The sequence below is a fragment of the Mirounga leonina genome, unplaced genomic scaffold (genome assembly GCF_011800145.1).
Source record: "Mirounga leonina isolate KUSES-001 unplaced genomic scaffold, KU_Mleo_1.0 Mir_172, whole genome shotgun sequence".
NCBI classification, from domain to species: Eukaryota; Metazoa; Chordata; class Mammalia; order Carnivora; family Phocidae; genus Mirounga; species Mirounga leonina.
This window is the reverse complement of record NW_023270442.1, coordinates 12,947,415-12,969,322: the sequence shown is the minus strand read 5'-3', so window position 1 is coordinate 12,969,322 and position 21,908 is coordinate 12,947,415. Positions and strand designations below refer to the sequence as shown.

General features: G+C 46.5%; 1 protein-coding gene across 6 annotated transcripts in view; it reads right to left on the bottom strand.

Moving 5' to 3' along the window:
* Positions 1 to 1,369: 1,369 nt before the first annotated feature.
* EVA1C (eva-1 homolog C) overlaps positions 1,370 to 21,908 on the bottom strand; it is a 71,660-nt gene continuing 51,121 nt past the window's right edge. For 2 of the 6 annotated variants that reach the window (XM_035017592.1, XM_035017598.1), the window contains 4 exons: positions 17,930 to 18,073; positions 9,781 to 9,861; positions 8,310 to 8,399; positions 1,370 to 1,937 (listed from right to left, as the gene is read on the bottom strand). In XM_035017592.1, the coding sequence (XP_034873483.1) occupies positions 1,561 to 1,937; positions 8,310 to 8,399; positions 9,781 to 9,861; positions 17,930 to 18,073 (692 nt within the window). In that variant the 3' untranslated portion in view covers positions 1,370 to 1,560. The remainder of the gene's footprint in view (positions 1,938 to 8,309; positions 8,400 to 9,780; positions 9,862 to 17,929; positions 18,074 to 21,908) is intronic. The other 4 variants (XM_035017593.1, XM_035017594.1, XM_035017595.1 and 1 more) reach the window with 4 other exon arrangements.

The following is a 21,908-nucleotide window of genomic DNA, read 5'->3' as shown; positions in this document are numbered from 1 at the left end:
AGCATGGAGCCCTGATACACCTACAACATAGGCAAACCTTGAAGACATGGTGCTAAGTGAAAGAAGCCAGTCACAAAAGGCTACATATTATGTGATTCCATTTAGATGAACTTTCCAGAATAGGTAAATCCCGACAAAAGGCAGATGGCTGGGGGGCTAGAGGGAGGGAAGGACAAGGAGTGACGCCTTCGGGTTTTATTTTCTGGTGCTGAAACTGTTTTGGAACTAGAGTTGGTGGTTGCACAACATCGTGAATGTGCCAAATGCCAGTGGTTGGTGCACTTTAAAATGGTTAATTTTACATTATGGGAATTTCAACTCTGCTGTAGACTAAATGTTTCCTCCCAAAACTCATATGTCAAATCTTAATGCCTAATGGGATGGTATTTAGAGGTGGGACCTTCGGGAGAAGGAAGATAAGGCAGAGAGCTCATTCATAGCGGACATATGAGATGGATATAACACCATCATTTTTATACTCTGAGTCCCACTGGGACTAGAAAGAAAAAAATATCTTATTCTACTCCACAGCTATAAGCCTCCTTTCCACCAGGGGAACTGTCCAAAGGAACCCCTCACCAGATCTCCCATTAGGAATCTGTTTCCTTACGTTTTTTTTTTCTTCTCCCTTGCAATGGTTTGAAAGGTAACTCCACTGGATCAAAGGATTGCTGGGTTATCTAGTTGATCACTTTTACCACTAAAAGCTCTGCAGCTTTAAATTCCTTAAAAACTTTTTCTCTAAAGGGCAAGAGAGTAAATATTTTAGGCCTTGTGGACCATACTTTGTTTACAAAATCAGGCAAATGCCTGCTCCCTGTTTTTGTGAGCTAAGAAAGGTTTTTGTATTTTAAAGTGATTGATAAAAAAAACAAAGAATAATATGTGACATGTGAAAATGAAATCAAATTCAAAATTCCAGTGTCTATAAATAAAGCTTTATTGAAACACAGCTACATTCATTTATGATGGATTAGCTATGGATGGCTACCTGTGAGCTACAATGCAGAGTTGAGTAGTCATGGCATGAACCACAATGCCTAAAATATTATCTTGCCCTTAAAGAAAAAATTTGCTGACCCCTGTTCTAAAGAAGTAGTGTTAGTGATTAAAATCCACCGCCAGTGAACACATAGTGGATGGATTCAAGCTTGCCGTCCTGTATATCAGTTCAATTTTTTTATGTTTGTAGGGGACCTCCTGTTTAATCATCTGTAAAATGGGGATCATAGCACTATGTCATGAAGCGGTTGTGGGGATTAAATGACTTAATACATGAAAAGCAGCTAGAGAAGCTCGTGGCATTATAAGCACTCAGTAAATGTGCACTCTTATATTATGAATTTAAATAAATACAGAAAACAAAGACTTCCCTCCTAATTTATTTTGAAATGTGCTGTAAACAGTTTGAAATGTCCCTTTAATAGCTTCTGGCTTCACCAGTATTGGATGACCTGACAAATACTCCTTCATAGAAGGTACAAGTGAAACAGAACTGGAGGGGCATTTTGGATCCTTCCCTCTTCAGAAAGTGTGATCGCACGAAGACGCATCTCTTTCTCAGTAGAACTGGCCCATATTTCTTGGGAGTGAAGTGTCCAAACCACTGTTCATCCATATTTCCTGGATGATTTGCTCCCTGCGCTCAATCCTTTCTGCCAGCTCTGCAGCCTCTATGGAACTGTAGACAGGATACGAAGTCCTACAAAACCCAGACAGTTCTCCCGGAAAATCAGAGTCAGAGGAGTCCTCCTCCCCCTCTTCATCCTCGCTGTCTTCCTCAGCCTTGGCACTTTCTGGCACCAGGTGCTCCCTCGTCAGCTGCAGCTCCCTGAAGTCCTTGGTGCAGGACACTCGGATGACCAAGGCGCACAATGTGAGCGCCAGACCAATGCAGACACTGGACACGAACAGCAGTGCGGCTCTCTCGGGGTGGGCTGTGGGCGAAAAGACAAGTCAGGAGCCGGGAAGAGCTGTCAATCTTCGCCAATCCAAAGTCCCCCAGAAACAGCTGTCTGCTCAAACTGGCAGCTAATGCAGAATGCCAGTCCTGGACAGCATCTTTGGGACCATCCTCACCTAACTGATCCTGTACTCTCATTGGGTAAGAAAAAAAAAAAAGGTTTTGAGCATATATAGTCAACACAGGTATGTACATGAGAGGACACATAGCAGGGGAACTCAGAAGCTGGATCTCCTGAGTGCAAACTCTGATCTCCTACTCATTGGCTGTGTGATTTTTGGCAAGTTACATAACCCCTCTGTGCTCTAGTTTCCCCACCTGTAAAATGGGGCTAACAGCACCTTCCTGGTATACAGTTAGTTCCTGTGACACTCATGGAACATTCGCTGACACATAGTAAATGCTCAATAAACTGTTAGCTATTAGGAGTAAATTATGAAAAATTAACTTATATATAAAGTATATATATATATATACATATGAATGTAAGTACTAATAACAGTAGATGTTAACAAAGCTTTATTTCTTTAGATTAAAAAATAAATATAAATAAAAGTTCTGGTAGCTTTTCTGACATCCAAATGATTGTATGATAATGATAATATAAATAGAAACGATGCTAATTTGTACTACATATTCTGGTCTAAATCTTTTTTTTTTTAAGATTTTATTTATTTATTTGTCAGCGAGAGAGAGAGAGAGAGAGAGAGAGCACAAGCAGGGGGAGGGGCAGGCAGAGGGAGAAGCGGTTTCCCTGCTGAGCAAGGAGCCCGACGCGGGACTCGACCCCGGGACCCTGGGATCATGACCTGAGTCAAAGGCAGACGCTTCACCGACTGAGCCGCCCAGGCACCCCTAGTCTAAACCCTTCATAGGTTTAATCCTTACATTAACCCTGAACAGAAAGGACTATTACTCTCTCCATTTTTTAGTTATGTACCCTCTGAGGGGTTAGGACTCCCTCTTTGGGAAATAATGATCCAGCAAACTCCCTCAAAATATAAAACAGGAGTTGGCGGGCTTTCTCTGTAAAGGGCCAGATAGTAAGTATCTTAGGCTTTGTGGGCCATACAGTATGTGTTGCAACTCTTCAACTCTGCCTTTTAGCACAAAAGCAGCCCCGGACATACAGGTGTGCTGTGTTCTAATAAAACTTGATTTACAAAACTGGCCCAAGAGCCACAGTTAGCTGACCCCTGATACAGAGGCTCAAACTGAGCCAGTAAGGGAAGCCACTGCCTGAGGACAGCTGGCCTCTTTCGGCTTAGCCAGAACTGGAACCTGACCCTAGTCTACGAAGCTTGCTAGGACCCAGCCCCTGCTACCCTCCCCAAGGTAAACTCCAAACACTCATTCATTCATCCCTCAATTTCTGTTTTCCGGCCACACCAGCCTCTCTCCATTCCTCATGGGGCCTCACACCCTGGCACTTTTGCACGTGCTGTTCCTTCTGCTGGAATGTTCTTTCTTTCTCCTTCGTCTAGACCTCTATTCTCCCAGCCCCAGGTTGGGCCGGGTCCCCTGTCATTAGGTCTCATAGCATCTTGAATGTCACTAAACCGCTGAGCACATTTTGTCCTTTCTCACCCTGTAGAATGCAAGCTCCACGAGGGCAGGGGCCCAATGGTCTGGTTCTTCACCAAACCCCCAGCACCCAGTGCAGAGCAGGGATTACACAAACACCTGCTAAGTGCACAGGAGAAGGGGTTGTGGATCTAAAGCCTGAGGCTTGGTGCCCTGTGGGTGGGGATTCCACAATCTTAGTTTTCTTCCTCTCCTTCTGCTCCTGGGAGGTAAGGGTCTGGGTTCTATTGCATGGAGAGCTTCTCATGTATCAGATGCTAGGTGCCTCCTGGCCCAGGTGTGCCTCCTGCCAAGTGATGGCTCTCTAGGCCACGTCTACACCACCGAGATCCAGTGATCAAAGATGGAGGACATGGCAATTCATGGCGAAGCCCATTGGAGCAAGTCTTCCTAGTCATCTGAACTGACTAGTTTGAGGTCACAGAATCACCAGGTGTTAGTTAGATGGAGGTGAGGGGCCCGAACCCTCCTGAGGCAGCTGTGTCACTTGTCCAAAGCCACTGTGTGGCTGGGACCCTGAGCTTTGGCCCAGGCTCTCTCCACAGCCCCCTGCTTTACATTGAGGGCACATCATCTGTCTTCCAGAATCAATTGGACCACTTTAGGCTTTCCTGACTGCTTTCCTAGTATGTACTCCAGAAAGATAAAGGCATTAGTCTCCATGCAGTTAAACAGAATCTGCACATGGGGCACCTGGGTGGCTCAGTCGGTTAAGTGTCTGCCTTCGGCTCAGGTCATGATCTCAGGGTCCTGGGATCGAGTCTCGCATCGGGCTCTCTGTTCAGGGAGAGCCTGCTTCTCCCTCTCCCTCTGCTGCTCCCCCTGCTTGTGGTCTCTCTCTCTCTAACAAACAAATAAATAAAATCTTAAAAAAAAAAAAAAAAAAAACAGAATCTGCACACTATGCGATTGTTCTCAGTCCAGCCTCGGCTGGCTCGTCACGGGCTTACGTGAATGACTTTCATTTCATCAGCCGTCATAAGCCCGCAGGAATCTCACAGTGGTGGCCTGTGGCCTTTGAGGCCCCTTGACCCTTAGATCTTTGGTCTGGAGCCAACCCAAGCTCCAGCTCCAGCTTACTGTGTCCAAATAAGACACCGAGAGGCCAGGGCCAGGGTTCCACCACCTGGGGCCCTGCTACTGTCGGGTGAAAGCACAAAGGGGGAGACTGGGCCCTGGTCTGACAGCCGTGATAATAACTTTCTGTCACGGAACCAAAGATTAGAGACCGTGGGAACACATCGGAATCCACACCTATGTGACAAGGCGGTGCTGATTTCCAATCGTCCTCCCTGACAGGGGATCATGTAACTCTGACTTTGGAATGTGTTATTATACTTCCATTTCAATGTGGGTTTGTCTGGTCGCCTAGAATTCCTTTCGTAGAAAACAACGATGCCTGCGCAGCTCAGGAGAAGCTCTGCTTTCTGACCCGTGACCCCAGCTACCCTAGTTACCCCAGGTACCCTGTGCACCCGGGCAGTCCACAACAAGCTCTCCCAGAGGGCTGAAGACAGAAGTAGAGGCAAGTGACAGAAATACTAGGACACCAAAGGCGTTCCTGCGGGCAGATGTGGAGTAAATACATACAGCAAGCAGATGTCAGTGAAACACTAATTGTCCAAATAAAGCTCCTTAGGCACAGTCTGCTGGGGTCCAGTGGCTACGCCAGCTAATAAATTGCCTTCCTAAAACCAATACACACAATACACACACACACACACACCCCTTTCTGTTTCTCTAATTTCAGAATTTTTCTAGGGGCTTCTTCAAACCCATGATCTAGATTCTAGAATGATCAAGGTCTACACGGTTAGGATAAGAGTAAAGTCCAAACATGCCTAAAACGATGCCTCACTGCTGGGGACAGGTTCATCGATGACTTAAATGGCCGAAAGAGAAGTGGTTCATCGGGGACCCCTGGATAGCCTCACATCTGTTCCACCAGCCTCTGTGTTCCAACATCCCAGGACAAGCCCTTTGGTTTTGGTTTCTGGTCTACTTGTCCCCGTGTTTATGTGACTGTGCCAGCGTGTCAAAGCCACTTGCAGCCTGACCTGGGGAAATGTCCTTTTGGATTCACCCAATCTACTCAGTGTGGAGTGGAGTTTTCCAGAAGTTGCCCTGCTCACTCTCAGCTCCAGCTGCTCCTGCTGCTGGCTTCTCCTTCAGACAGACCTCCTCCCTGTGCCTTTTGGGGATGGATGTGCCTAAACAACCCTCAATAAAACCAAATAAAGGCCACAGTGTCCTCACATTTCTTTTTTTTTATTTTTTATTTATTTTTTATTTTTTTTATTCTTATGTTTATCCCCATACATTATATCATTAGTTTTAGATGAAGTGCTCCATGATTCATTGTTTGTGCATAACACCCAGTGCTCCATGCAGAATGTGCCCTCTGTCCTCACATTTCTTTAAAATTGACTGCCTATAAAGAGCAAATATGGGGTGCTAATAAGGTGCAGGACAGCTCATGACACCACATGAAGATTCATCGTCTGCTCATTTGTTAAGGACTAACTGGGCATATATCCTGTGCCAGCCCATCCTGGACCCTGGTGCATGACAATAAGAGAACAAACATCTGCCCTTAAGATGCTTAATGTTCAGCAGAGAGATGGGTGCTAATGAATAAATCCCTTGTATGATTTCTGGGAATAATGAGTGTGCAGAAGGATAGACAAGGATGGAGGGGAGTAACTCAGATAACATCCATCCTTCAAAATCCTGAAGAGCATCCTTCTTGCTCAGAGAAACCAGAGCAGAGGTCTAATATCTGTTGAGTCTGATCATGGCCCAGCTGATGTCCACACTGTGGCCTCAGGCAAATGACTCAACTCCTCTGACCCTAAGCTTCCCTGTGTGCAGAATGGGGGATCAGAGTCCTCTCACTCAGGGTCTTTGCTATGGACTGAATTGTGTCCCCACAAATTCGTGTGTTGAAGCCTTAACCCCCAAGGTATTTGGCGGTAGGACCTATAAGGGGGTAATTAAGGTTAAATGAGATCATTAAGGGTGGGGCCCTGATCCAACAGGATCCGTGTCTTTATAAGAAGGGATGACAGAGAGCATTCTCTTTCTCTCTCCTTCTCTTACTCTCTTTTCCTCCCTCCCTCCCTCCTTCTCTCTTCCTCTCTCTCTCTCTCTCCCTTCCTCTTTCAATCTCTCTCACCCCCCCCACCCGCCCCCACATCTCATGCGAGAAGGCAGCCGTCTATAAGCCAAGAAGAGCATTCTTACCAGAAACTGATTCTGCCAGTACCTTGTACTTCCAGCCTCCAGAACTATGAGAATGAATTTCTGCTGTTGAAGCTGCCAGACTACAGTGTCTTGTCATGGCAGCCGGAGCTGACCAACCCAGTTGTCGGGAGGAACTGACAAGGCCCAGCATGGCCACAGCTCAGTGAGCAAAGTTGTCATTGCTTCCGATTAATCCCTACTCCCTGAAGGATTTTCATGATGCCTTTTCTCCAGGAAGCTCTCCGGGGACTTTGAAAATACGGGGATATTTTTGACAATAAAAATCCTTACATCTCTTAACTCTGACAAGGGTGGCACAGAGCTCTCGGGCCTCCACTGCTGGGGGACCAGGATATTCATGGGGTCTGGGGGGAGCCCTGTTATAAACAACAGTGGGGCTGGAAGATGCAGAGCCTGGCAGAGAGCAGGTATGGGGGATCCAGAAGAATAGAACATTAACAATAGTTATGTTTAAGCTTTGAGACTAGGGGAGAGTTCTATTTCTTGGTGCTTTCCTGTGTTTTCCACTTCAAGCACATTCTACTTTTCTACATAAGGGAGGGAAAGACCTCATAAATGTTTTAGGAACTGCAAGAAGTGGAAGTGGGAGAGTGGTTTGAAGAGAGAAGATTCTCAGAGAAAACCAACAACCACACAACAGACACTCAGGAGAACTATGGATGCAGGAAAACGATGGAATAGTAGAGGATTCCCAAGACTGTCCTTCATATCTCCTATGTTGGGCTGTTCCCTTCCGCCTTTATTTTCCTCTGAGAAAGGCTTACTTGAAAGAGCCCGAGCCCCGGCAGGCCTTGAACAGTAATGCTGTAATGCAGTATATTAACATGAATTTTAGCAAGGCCTCAGAGATTTGGCCTCCCTGAACAGAGTCAGGCAGGCATTGCCAAAACTTGCAGAGTCGACATTTCAGAATATGGTGGATGCTAAGATGAGCAGACAGAAGGTGAGGAAAGATGGCAGGTTCCATCCCCTCACTGATGAGAGTTTTGGCTCTGCCAGGTAGGGAGTCTGACTGATCCTTGAGGGGAAGATTATCAGGGACAACTTGGCAACTGTGAGAAGTAACACAGGTGACTCAGGAAGGGACTCTGCCTTCACAGGGCATGACCCGTTTTGTTTACTAAGTGATCCTTTAACTCAATTTTCTTCCAGCCAAGGGTGGGATTCAATAATCCTCTGCCCTTCCCAAATTTTAGAGCTGGGGAATATGCATTCCTCGGGTTCCTACTTTTCAAAGTGGAAAATACTCACAGAGCCCAACTCCTGAATGGTGTGACTTTATCTGTTTGCCTCCTCCCCGTGTGGTTCTCTTGTGGGTAGCCTGGCTGGAACTGTACCTGAGTCCAAGACTCTGTTTCCAGATCTTAGCAAGACTGCAGGTGCTGAGGCAAACTTAAAGTCTTTTCTTCAGCTGAGTGTTGTAATTAAATATCGCATCTGTTAGTGAGACTTCAGTAAAGCCGTTAGCATTCTAGGAAGCTTCAATTTATTGACCTACCTCTAATGTAAGCAAATGCTGCCAGAGAGTTGCTAACAATAACTCCGTCTTTCCTTAGAACCCTCGGTTTGCTTGGGTCAAAGTCTATACCTGTTTCATAAAAGATGCAAAACCGATTAATCACAGCTATTCACGGTATGACTTCTGCTCCCAACCCAGGACTGCCATAATAAATAAAATGTCATAGAAATCAAATCAATGGGCCTCTGACTGAATTACAGAAGACTAAGCCAGGAAGAGCGTTTAGTAAATAGTCTCTGAAAATATTAAGTGATAAGAGGGATTTAGAAGTTCTAAAATGTGCTGGTTCCAACTTCAGGTGCCACTCACCCACCCCACTACAGAAGGGAACAAATGGATTTTCCCATCCAAAAGGCAATGTCATTCATCATGCCTCTGGGAGGCTTAATAATGGCTTACCTAATCACAGAGCTGCTGTCTGTGCTATTGACCATAGATAAGAAAGGAAGGAGATTATGGAGGGAGATTGTGTGGGGCTACTTTTTTGGAAATGCCAACAAAGTACAGGGCAGGTCTGGTTTTAGATGCCTGGTTACATTGCTGTGAAAGAGCTTAGGGAGCTCCTGATGGGTAGCCTGAGAGCTCTGGGGACCCCATGGGATGTGAGACAGGTCAAAAGAAGGGTGGCACAGAGCTCTTGGCCTCTACAGCTGGGGGACCAGGATATGCATGGAGTCCAGTGGGGAGCCCTCTTAGAAACAGCAGTGGGGCTGGGAGATGCAGAGCCTGGCAGAGAGCAGGTCTGGGGGAACCAGAAGAACAGAACATTAACAATAGTAATCTCTGAGCTTTGAGACTAGGGTCGAGTTCTATTTCTTGCTGCTTTCCTGTTTTCCACGTCAAGCATACTTTATTTTTATACCTAGGGGCAAAAGACCTCACAAATGTAATAAAAGTAATACAAAACAAACTTTGAACACACACAAAGTGTAGTATCTTAGATGCTCTACAGAAAATTTGCAGTTTCCATCAGGAGCCCCAAGGGTCTGATTTGATAAGAAAACCAAAATGTTCATCCCCCTCCTACTCACAACAGCCCAGTGAAAGCCCAAGGGCAGAGGTGGCATGTGTTTGGAGGCCCTCAATTCCAGCCTGGGTCTGGCCACCCCCAGGTTCCTGGTGGGGTCATCTTTCCAACAAACTCATCATAGAATTCAGGAACCCCAAATTTGTTTCCGAGCAGATCTCTTTTTCCAAGTGATATTTCATTTAAGAAATAAGAGGGGAATGGAAGGAGGATTTATTCCACTTATAATTTGAAAAACAAAACAAAATGTTGGCCACCATATGCAATCCATCGCCAATAGCGCTGCCATTATCAGAGCTGGTAACTCCAGCTCACCTCCTGACATCCCCCTTTCATTCCAACCAATGTGCACCCAACTATGGTCACATGGGGCTGTTTACCTTTACTTAAAGAGAAATGCTGGTAGTAAGCCATAAAAATTACCATATTCACCATCTTTCTGCTTCAAAGAAGGTTTTAGATTAGCAACGGCTGGATCAATCGCTGTGAGTATGTTCTTGGGAACTAAAAACCAGAAAAGAAATACTTTAAAAACTTTGTACATTTAATATAATTTTTTCACTGCAATGTGGAGAAGATACCAAAAAAATCCACTTTCAAATCAGTACATAAATCACCCACTCTGCTTATCAGATACACTCACACACATAGGCGAATGGTAACTATGTGACCATCAAATGTCCCAGAAAGGTAAAATTTTGGAGAACAAGTAAACCAGCTATGGTATATCTACCCAACAGAATATTTAGCAATAACAAAAAACAAAGTCCTAGCACCTGCTACAACATGGGTGAGCCTCAAAATCATGATGCTCAGTGAAAGGAGCCAGACAAAAAAGACCACACATGGTATGATTCCATTAATATGAAATATCCAGAACAGGTGAATGCACAGAGACAGAAAGTAAGTTCTGTAGTGCTTACCAAGAATCAGGGGTGGAAATGGGGACTGACTGCACATGGGTGTCAGAGAACTTTGGGGATCATGGACATGTTTCAAAATTGGAGTACGGTGATCATCGTGTAGCTAGCTCTGTAAATTTACTAGAACTCATTGAATTGTTTTTGCTTAAAATGGGTGAATCTTAGAGCATGTAAATCACACCTCAATAACACTGTTAACTCTGGGGGCACTTGGGTGGCTCAGTTGGTTGAGTGTCTGACTCTTGGTTTCAGCTCAGGTCATGATCTCGGGGTCATGAGATCGAGCCCCGCATTGGGCTCTGAGCTCAGCGCAGAGTCTGCTTGAGATTCTTTCCCTCTCTGCTCTTCCCACCAATCATGCCCTCTTTCTCTCTCTCTAAAAAAATTTAAAACAACAACAACAACAACACTGTAACTCTGAACATGAAGCCCTTGAGATGTAGTGAAACAAAATGACTGTAATTGACTCAGAATCCACCACAGACCTCCTTTCCTGGCCCAACTCTGCTTTTCACCCACAGCTCTGAGTCCTCACTTCCTTAATGAGCCTGAAGAGAATTCTAAGACTGCATGCAAGAATGAAAGAATGATGCTCTAAGGGCATTTTAAATGCAATAGAAAAATGAGAGGAGAGCACTGTAACAGACTGTGTTCGGAGGTAATTAGAGATTCTGCTGAACTGACCCTAAGAATAAATCATCCTATCTCAAGATGCCCCGAGGAAAGCAGACAGGATGGTAGCATGCAGAGGGCCAAGCAAGAATTCTGAAGGCCAAGCGTACCGCAGCTAGCCAGGAGAAGGGAGAGGAAACCAAATATTTTTGCTGCAGAATATTGCTTATTTTTGTTTGTTCTTTAGCTCAGCTGGTATCTGGGAGAAGTGGCAACAGGAAACAGAAGTGACCCAACATAAACTGTGCAAGTTCAACTGCACTGATTTTTTTCTTTAAAGAGCTGGTAAGGGGCACCTGGGTGGCTCAGTCGTTAAGCATCTGTCTTCGGCTCAGGTCATGGTCCCAGGGTCCTGGGATCGAGCCCCACATCGGGCTCCCTGCTCAGCGGGAAGCCTGCTTCTCCCTCTCCACTCCCCCTGCTTGTGTTCCCTCTCTTGCTCTGTCTCTCTCTGTCGAATAAATAAATAAAATCTAAAAAAAAAAAAAAAAGAGCTGGTATGACATCTTCTGCAGCAAGAAAACCTCATTTCCTTTCTCAAAGCGCTTAACTAAATTCTTTTAGGGATGTCCTGGGACCGACAACCAGAGAGCATTCCTCAATTGTACATTTTCCTCACGCGGGACACCCTGGCGCCTTCATGCCCATTGGCAGTGAGAGTCACATCCGGGGCTGTAAGGTGACAATGACAGGAGGCAGTGCTGTCCAGGGACCCTGAGGAATGTCCCTTGGCTGATGGCGGGCACACCACTGATTCTGAGAGCAGAGCAGCGCCCCAGAGAGCTGAACCGTGTTGCCACAAAATGCTTTCTGATGAAAAGCCTCTTGGTCATGCTGCACCCTGGGAAGGATGCCCCTGATTCCTTGGCAGGAGTAAGTCCTCCCTGCCAGGAGTGGCACGTCTTGGACATCTGTCTCTTGGCTTGTTGTCAAGATACAGCCTGAGTCGGGGGGCTCACTGTAAATGCCAGAGGCTTTACAGTTTGGGAAAGAAGAAGAGCTCAGAGAGGAAGGACAGTCTGGATGAACTTTGCAGAATACCCAGGTCCTTATAAGACCTTAAACTGCCATGTGTGATCCAGGCTTCTGTCAGGAAACTTGCCCATTTACTACATGAAAATGGCCCTGCTAGTGGGAGAATTTTTAGGAACTTGAACAGAACAGGTGTTGATGCACCTGTCGGATTCTTGCATCTCCTTGTTTCAAGAATGAAGATGGCGCTGGGGTGTGATTTACGTACCACCACCCTTCAAACCTGCCTCTCTCCATTCTAGATACGTTTGTAAAACCACCAGCAAACCATTATTCATGGAGCTCTTAATACGTCGGACCCCGGGCTCACGTTCAAACAGTGCATCTTGGTGTTCATGGTGCCCCTGTGAAGATGTGTATTGTCCCCATTCCTGCAGATGGGACAACTGAGGCTTAGAGATGCACCATTTGCCCAAGAAGAGGTAGCACCTCAACGCGGTCTTGTGCACATTGCCCTTGATCTTTCCACGATCCTGTGCTGTCCATGGGACGCTCAGCCTTTGGGAACTGGATAAAGGATCATAAAGGTGGCAAAGTGATTTCCACTCAGACAGTCCCTGTGAGTCTGTTTAGGTAAAACCAGAGAAGATGATCCACTAAATTTGGGCAGGGCCCCCCCTCAACTTCTCCCCACCACCTCCAAATAAATCTTCTGTGTCAAGCTTGGGTCAGTGCGGACTTTAAGAAAGAAGTCTCACTTAGGGCCCAAAAAGATTCTTCATGTCAGAGACAAACACGGTATTTCTACTTAACTTCCCCTCTTTCTCAGTAGGAACCCAGACTGCATGAGCACCTATAAATCCTGGCACACCCCTAACCTGCCTTTCCCCAAATCCTGCACCCCCTATTCCTCTTATCCCCAATTCTAGCATCTCCTATACCATCTGTCCCCAAATCCTGGCACTGCATCCCTCTTGTCCCTCAATCCTGGTATCTCCCTTCCCTCCTGCCCCCAATCCTAGTACCCCCCTTCCCCACTGCCCCCAAATCCTGGAACCTATTCCCCTTGTCCCTAAATCTTGGTACCGCCATCCCACCTGTCCCCAAATCCTGGCACCCACCTGCCTGCCCCATCTCCTGGTAGGAGCTATTCAGGCCCTAGGCTGAGGTCCATGCATTTCTTGTACCTTTCAGGCATATCAGGGTGGGGATGCTGGCCATGCCTCTGTCTTGGTGACTCTTGAGTACTAGTGGCTATGGATACGGAGAGTCCTCCCTGCAGATGTGAGGGGGGAGAGCAGGCTGAGTTTTCCGGGTCTGGCTTATCCTGTGAGGAGGAAAGTCTGAAATCCAGCATATCCAAGAAGTGCGGCTAATGCTTAAACTCGGAGGGAACACACAGAGGACCTCATTTAGCAATGCACTAAAGAAGAATACTGGAGGAATGCATCCCAGCCCCATCAATGTGCTCTGTGCTGAGTGGTCTGACATTATCCAGACGTGCTGCCTACAGTTCGAAGAGCAAAGGGCCCACAGCCTGAATCATGCCCCAGGGCTCCACAGAGATGCAGAAATTCTCTGCCCAGCCTAAGCCCTGCGGAGAAGAGAGAGCCAGGATTAAATGAAGCTCTATAAAATAGGGAGGAGAGTTCTTTTCAAAATGCAAATTGATTAAGTCCCCTGAGACAATTTGTCAGGGGCTCCCCTCCTTGGGTAAAAGCCTAGCTTAACTTCCCATCCCCCAAGTCCCTCCAGTGCTACTCCAGTTGCCCTTCCCTCCTCCCACCTTCACTTTGCTGACTCCTACACACCTGGTCTTACTTGCCTCTAATGCCACCTCCCCCAGGAAGCCCTCCTTGTCCCCCAAGTCTCCAGAGCAGAGATCATACTGCTCATTGTAATTTCCCTACCCCCTACCAACAGGTGCAATCAGAGTCCCTATGGCTGAGGCATCCCTGCCTTGTCTCCTGGGTCATATTGGAGATGGGTGGCCTTTGTTTCTACAGAAATGAGGGCCCAGAGCTTGATGTTCAGTACTTGTCCCTAACGCACCTCTCCCCTCCCCACCCCCATGGAGTGGGGTGTCCTGTCCCCTGGGGGGGCACAGCAAGATTGCTGGGTGGAACAGCAAATTTGGGTCAGACGCTGCAGTTAGATGCAGGGTATTGGAATAGACATCTATGGGGTGGACCTTCCCTGACCCTCTTATGTAAGAGCATCTTGACTTGGGGGTTTGGCCGGGCCCCTCTCTAGGAAGCCATGTTTATAATCACGTCACATGGTCTCTGGCCAGGGCTGATCCAGGGAGGGGGGCTACCTGACCCCAGCCCAGCCAATTAAATATCTTTCTGTTAGAAATTTGGAACTAAGATTGTCAGACTGCAAATCTCCATAATTGTTAGAAACAGGACATAAAAATCATGGAGGCTATAGGGGTGGTCATATGTCACCCAGCTCAGGCTCACAGGGAGGCTGGGTGCAGAAGGAGAGAGAGAGAGATTGAGGGCGAGGAGAGAATAAGGCAGCAGAAGTGCCATGAGAAGCAGAGAAGAGAGATGACAGAGGTTTGCCGTGACCTTGCAGCTACCTACCCTGAGGCCTTGCTTCCCTGCCCTGGCTTCAGTGGCCTGATACCCACCCGCCTCATCCCCCTTTTGGCTTAAACCAGCTCAAATTGGTTCCTTCACTCACATCCAAAGAGCACTAAGACGGATTCTTAGTTAGAAATTAATTAACATCCTCGGTCTTCGTATCAACTTCCACATCAGCTGGGAGAAATTTTTTAAAAATGTAGAACCCTGCACTCCCATTTGGTGACCTATAAAATATTCAGACATTGCAAATCATTTTTTAATGATTCAGGCTGCACAGTGAAGAGCCATCTGGCCAGGGGTGGAAGAGAGTATATTTTTAAAATGCCAACCACATAGATGGTGATTAGAAAACGTCTGCTTGGGGTGGTGGGGGGAGGGGAGACGGGCACGAACTTGCCTCACAGTGCCAGGCACCCCCTCCCTTTGGAATAAGTCCTGGGGGCCACACTGCTGGACAAGGGGGCACTGTCCTAGGGAGACGGGAGGACACCATCAATGCCCCATTTCCTCCACTGCCCCACAACCAAAACCAAGTTGCAAGCCCCCTCTCTGACCTCAGCCTTCTGGCCTCAACTGGACTCCCTCAAGTGCCTCCCTCTGCCATTCTCAACCTCACCCAGACCCCTCCAGGGACCCTCCTACTCTCCCTTCTTCCTGGAGACCCTCCTGTCTGCAGCTCGGATTCCTCTATCCACCACTGTGATCACTCGCTTGGGAGCACCCCAACTCTCTCCCTCCTTTACCATTGACCAGGGAGCCTGGAGGACCCCTCTTCTCATGTCTGCTCTCAAGGAGCTGGCCACGCTGGAAGGAACCACACCAGCGGGCAGACCAGTGTCCCTGAGAACTCTGGCACTAGCCTCCTGCCCCCTGCAGCACTTCCTTTATACCTTCTCTCCTCTTCTCCAACGCTCTTCCCTCCCCGATCCTCACAGCTGATGACCTCCTCTCATACTCAGAGAAGACAGAGGCCCGGAGACAGAACAGAAAGCCCCCCAGCCACTCTCAGAGCCTCCTGTCCCGCTGTGACAAGGGAAACATCCTTCACGCCCATCTGAGGCTGACCCCGTCCCTCTGCCTCCTCTGGGCCCCCAATCTTTCCACCAGGCATGTGTCCTCAGCATCTCTCACATCTTCCCACTTTCCAAACCCTTCACAGATTTTTTACTCGCTCTTGTTCCAACTGGCCGCCCACCCCCAGTCCACTGCAACCCATTCCCCACCCCACAGCCCATAGACTGGTCTCTTAAGAGTCCAGGCATCGGGGCGCCTGGGTGGCTCAGTTGGTTAAGCGACTGCCTTCGGCTCAGGTCATGATCCTGGAGTCCCGGGATCGAGTCCCGCATCGGGCTCCCTGCTCGGCAGGGAGTCTGCTTCTCCCTCTGACCCTCCCCCCTCTCATGTGCTCTCTGTCTCTCTCATTCTCTCTGTCTCAAATAAATAAATAAAATCTTAAAAAAAAAAAAAAAGAGTCCAGGCATCACAGGGGTCTGACTGCCCCATGGCAAGCCCTCCACTGGCACCTCCACCGAGGACCCTGCAAAACCAGGTCCTGGCCGCTCCGGAGCTATTTCATGCCACCTTGACCTCACCAGCTCTGCGCCTCCCCCCTGCTCGGCACTTCACATGGGCTGCCCAGATTTACCTGGTGGGTTTGCCTGCTCGTTTGTTTAGTGGCCATCTCTCACCCTCAACTGATAATTCCAAGGACAAGAACCATGCCCCCCTTTTTTTAAACCACCCAATTCTTGGCACCGGGCACCACCCTGACACAGTGCACATGCCCACAGCGCACTGAATGAATGGACGAGGGAGAAGAAGCTTGAACTGAAGCAGGACCTCCAGGCCCTGAGAGCCCACCTTCTCTCCGCTAAGAAGAGCCCCAGCCCTAGGAGCTGTCACCTCATTCCTGAAGGCACAGCAAGAAATTCACCTCATTTGCAGGCTACACTCCTTCAACACTCAGCTGGAGAGGCCAGACGCTACTAGAACATCAGAGTGATCTGTGTGGCTTCTTGGGGGACCCCAGAGCTGCTCCGGCACGGAAGCAGGAATAAAGCCTGAGAGATGAAGTCAAACCACACTTCCTGCAGTGCACGTGTGACACTCTTAGTTTGGAAATGCATTCATGCAGCCACCGTATGGTCCCGATTCCAGCTTTCATACTGCAGAGGACAACATTTTTAGATCAGGATATAAAAGGCTGGGGAATGCATCGGAACATTTTTAGACCATAAAAAGGAAGGAAGTACTAATGATGCTACAACATGGATGAACCTTGGAAACATGCTACGTAAAGAAGAACCAGTCACACACACACAAAAAAAAACCCCAAAAAACAAAAAAAAGAACCACCCCACATCCTGCATGATTCCATTTATATGAGATGTACAAGAGGCAAATCCATAGAGACAGAAAGTAGATTGGTTGTTGGGGGGGTGGGGGTGGGCTGGGGGTGACAGCTAAAGGGTGCAGAGTTTCTTTGGGGGATGATGAGAATGTGCTTAAGTTAACTGGGGCACTGGCTGCACAATTCTGTGAAAAAAATTAAATCCTGAGAATAAAATAAAATTCTAAAACCATTGATTTCTATGCCTTAGGCGGTGAACCAGATGATCTGTGAATTATATCTCATTAAAGCTGTTACAAGAAGAAAAAGGTGGGGATATCTGGCAGGAGAAGGGGTTTCCACGAGCACAGATATCGGGTTTTTCAAATACTGTTCTCTTTGAGCTCCCTTGGCTTCTATGATCATTTCAAAATGAACAGTCCACGTGTCAGGATGACAAACCAGAAATCTACCTACCGTACCCTCTGAGAATCATTAGTGCCCATTCTCTTTTAGGCAGCTCTATAAAATTGGACTCCACTGAACCAGGCATTTCATTTTCTTGTTTGAAGACGCTGGGAAAACCAAGTCCTGCTGTCATGTAACATTTTTAATTGTTTTTGGGTAAGCATTTGATCTGTTGACTCACCGCTTGTGGGTATGCAGATAAAATGGCTGTTGGCGGCATAGAGAGTCATTTAGAGCCTCAAACCAAGACTGCAAGGTGAAGCGGTAGCCAAACAAGACTTCTGGGAGCTTGCGTAATGTACCTATAAATTTCAGAGCCTCCTAAGCACCCAGGTTAAAATCACTCTTCTCCCATTTGCTTGTTCTTTTCCTACTCTTCCCATTTGCTGCCAATCTGATCGCTAAAAGTACTTTCAAAATGAATTTTGACCAAAGAACTTGTATTGCTTCTTTAATATGAACATCATAGATAGGAATAAAGGATTTAAAAAAAATGTACTCTGGAATATCTGGGATGACAACACAGTTTCGAGTAACATCATTTGGTTTGTTGCATGAAAAATGCCTTTTGCTCCCATGATCACCTCCCAGAGAGGCAGGGTCTGTGTCCTTACCACACGCATAGGTGACAGTGAGGTATTGTTTCACTCCTGGCAGACAGGGGCTCCCAAAATGGTGATTGTTGACCATGACTTTGCATCTCTGCTTCCCATAGCACCTCCTGGATAATTCTTGCAAAGCTGAATAAGACAGGCAGTCTGAAAGGCAGGGAACATCAACAGGAATTTTAGGCTGCATCTGTATCTGGCTGGCCGCACAGCTTATGCTATTTTCTGTAAGTAAATACACTGGGCTGGGTTTCCAGTCTCATGGAGATAGTTTCTCGGATAATTTTCTCTCTCATTAAAGTACCCAAGATGCTTTCCCATATAAATCATATGGGCTAAGTCCCCTATAGGCAGAGCGGGCTCCATGACATGTGTTAGAAGGGCCCTGAGCTTACTGTGATGCTCCGCTGTCACCATCTTGAAACTCTTACATATTTTTGAGCAAGGGGTCCTACATTTTCATTCTGCATCAAGCCCCACAAATTACGTAACTGGCCTTGTACACAGAACAGGCAAAATATGTAGAACGCTGAATGAAGATTATTTCTTTTATGCCCCTTACCACGCCTTAAAATATTTTATTTGCCATTTATTTTTTTTTTTTAAGGGAGAGAGAGCACGCACACGTGAGTGGGCGGGGGGCAGGTACAGAGGGAGAGGAAGAGAGAATCTTTTTTTTTTTAAGATTTTATTTATTTACTTGAGGGAGAGAGAGAGAACGCACACAGGGAGGGGGAGGGGCAGGGGGAGAGGGAAAAACAGGCTTCCCTGTGAGCCAAGAGCCCGACTTGGGGCTCAATCCCAAGACCCTGGGATCATGACCTGAGTTGAAGGCAGACATTTAACCGATGGAGCCACCCAGGTGCCCTGAGGAAGAAAGAGAATCTTAAGCAGGATCCACACTCAGCGTGGAGCCGGATGTGGGGCTTGATCTCAAGACCCTGAGATCATGACCTGAAATCAAGAGTTGGACGCTTAACTGACTGAGGCACCCAGGCACCCCATTTGTCTACTTTGAGAATCCATCTCCCCTGTGTGAACATAAGCTCCAAGAGGACAGGGACTCTTTCTGTCTTGTTTGTCATCAAAATCCCACATCCTGGCCCAGTGTCGAAGCCCAGTAAATAACTGATGAATGAATGAAATGAACTCATAAACATGAGGGTATGTTTTTCAGCACCTGGCACAACGCCATCACAATTAGTAAAGATGAATTTCACATGTACAGAGCTGAGGTGTGGAGATGCTATGTGCTGAAGGGAAAAACAAGTCAAAGAAGTCTACCTTGCATTCACACAATGTGCTGGAGCTGGAGACAAAGCCCACACATGGGACCTGATGTCTAACAATGTGAAACAGGGCATGAGCATCAGCAGTGCGTGGCCAGGACGAGAGGTGCTGGGGTCAGAGTCGGGAAAGATCAGTGTGGACCAGCATGGTCACAACAGGCTTTCTAGGGCAGAGGGACTTGGTCACAGAGAAAGTGCATGAATTGGGTAGGAGCAAGCAAGACAGAAAAGCACGAATACCAAAGTAAGGGGGCTAGCGTCACTTCAGGGGAGGCCAGGGGGCTGACTGTGAGCTGGAATAGTGGGTATGGACAGGGAAGCCACAGAGAATGAGCAGGAAAAGGAACCTGGAGAGAGGCTGAGCTTGCCTGTGAATGCTTAGCCAAAGACAGACTTTATTTTTCAAGCATTTTTTTTCTCCTTCAAAGTAAGTGTAATACAAAGGACGTAAATATCTCTAAATCAAAAAAGTGGTTTGTCTAACCTACTGGGTGTTGGTAGAGAATGTCATGGAATGAAAGCGATGACAACAGCTTGACTTCAGATGGAACTGGACTATTTAAAATGGGGTTTCCAGGAAAAATAGGCACTGATTTCTAGAAGGAAGTTCACTCCTTACTGAAGCTATTCCTTGAGCCAATATGGCTGGTTAATGTTTTCATGAGTACAAGTACCCAACGCAGGATTCTCCGACTTCACCAGCTGAGACCTAAAGAAATGGCCTGACCCTACTGTCCTTTACGGACAGTGTATGGGAGGCCCCAGAGGGAAAGGGAACCAAACTCAGCTTGGAAGCAATGGGCGGGGTGCCTGTGGGCTCAGTTGGTTGAGTGTCCGACTCTTGGTTTTTGGCTCAGGTCATGACCTCAGGGTCGTAGGATTGAGTCCAGCGTGGGGCTCCTTGCTCAGTGGGGAGTCTGCTGGAGTTTCTCTCTCTCTCCCCCTCTGTCTGACCCCCACTATCTAAATAAATAAATACATACATAAATACATAAATACATAAATAAATAAAATCCTTAAAAAAATAATACACCCTGGAAGGAATTAAGAGCTTGGAGAGCAGAGAACAGAGGAGAGAATTTTAGAGACCTTACAAAGTTCAGTTCACTTACAACAACAGCTAACATGACAGGCTATTCTCAGCACTTGTCCATCAACTGATATGGTATGTTCCCAATGCTCTGTGACAGGGACTGTTTATCAGATATGTAATATATATATATTATAATAAGTTATATATAATAGTTTGTATATATAATATGTAAATCAGGGGCATACAAATTAAGGCCACAATGAAAATAATATTTTGCACTTTCTAGATCAGCAAAACTTAAGAAGACTGACAATCCCAAGTGTTGAAGAAGATACCTATCAATGGAAACTCTTGAACATGGCTGGTGAGAGGGTAGACCGACTCTAGAACATACACTGACATCTTTTAAATTGACACATTTCACATCCTCAGACTCAGCAGTTTCATTTCCAAGAGTCTATAGGCTCACCTAGCCTTTCTCTAAACCCTTCAGAATTCACAGTCAAGAGATCTGAGAATGGGATGTATGATTTCTGCATTGGGAAGAAGTAGCTGTCTGAGTTAATGAAATTATTCTTAGAAGTCTGATGTAACTATTGTTTATTCTGTTGCAAAGGAAATACATGTTTGTAGTTGAAAACTCGAAAAGCACAGATAAGCCCAAACTAGGAAAATAAAGATTCCCGGTAAATCCGAAAAACAAAAACAAAAAAAAAAAAAAAACCAACAACAACAAAACCATTAACCTTTAAGGAAACTCCTTCTGGCCACCTTTCTGTATGTGAATGTCTTTCCCCCTAATGGTGTCATATACATATCACTTTGTATGCTACTTTTTCCCATTTAATATATCTGCACAAATTTTAACATGAACATCATTTTAAAGAATTGCATAGTTTTTCATCGTATGGATGCGCCAGCTCTATTTACAATACCCGATGCAATCATCGTTCAGATGATTTCTGGTTTTGAACATTAGAAGCAGTTCTATGTGGGGGCGTCTGGATGGTTCAGTCAGTTAGGCATCCGACTCTTGATTTTGGCTCATGTCATGATCTCAGGGTCCTGGGATGGAGCCCATGCTCAGCAGGGAATCTGCTGGAGATTCTCCCGTTCCCTCTGTCCCTCCCCCAACCCACACTCTCTTTCTCTCAAATAAATAAATAAATAGAAGCCATTTTATGTGGAACATCCTTAGAGCTACATATTTGCACACAAGCACGATAGTTTCCACAGGCATTCTTGGAAGTAGATTGCTTTGTCAAAGGCTACTCAAAATATTAAGGCTTTTGATACACACGGCCAAACTGTTATCCAGAAAAGTTCTTCTAATTCACACTCCTGGCAGAATTGTATGAGTGTCCTAGAAACCCTTTATTTCCTTAGGGTGTGTGCCTGACCATATTCTTTAAGGCTAACAGAGGAAGGAAAAAGAAACCCCTCTCATTTGTAAGACCACAACCCTCTTTGGCCCAGGAGGTCTTGTGACGAGCATAGAGGCATGCTTCTGCACTCTTAAATTACCCTGGGAGCAAAAGAGTTTATCTTGGTCAGAGTGAAACCCACAGTGTGTTTTCAGGAAGAGGCCCAAGGTAATTCAGGTCAGACTCAGGTCTGACTGTATCCTCGTTGACGCTGAGCTCTGAACTGTTTGCAGGATTTT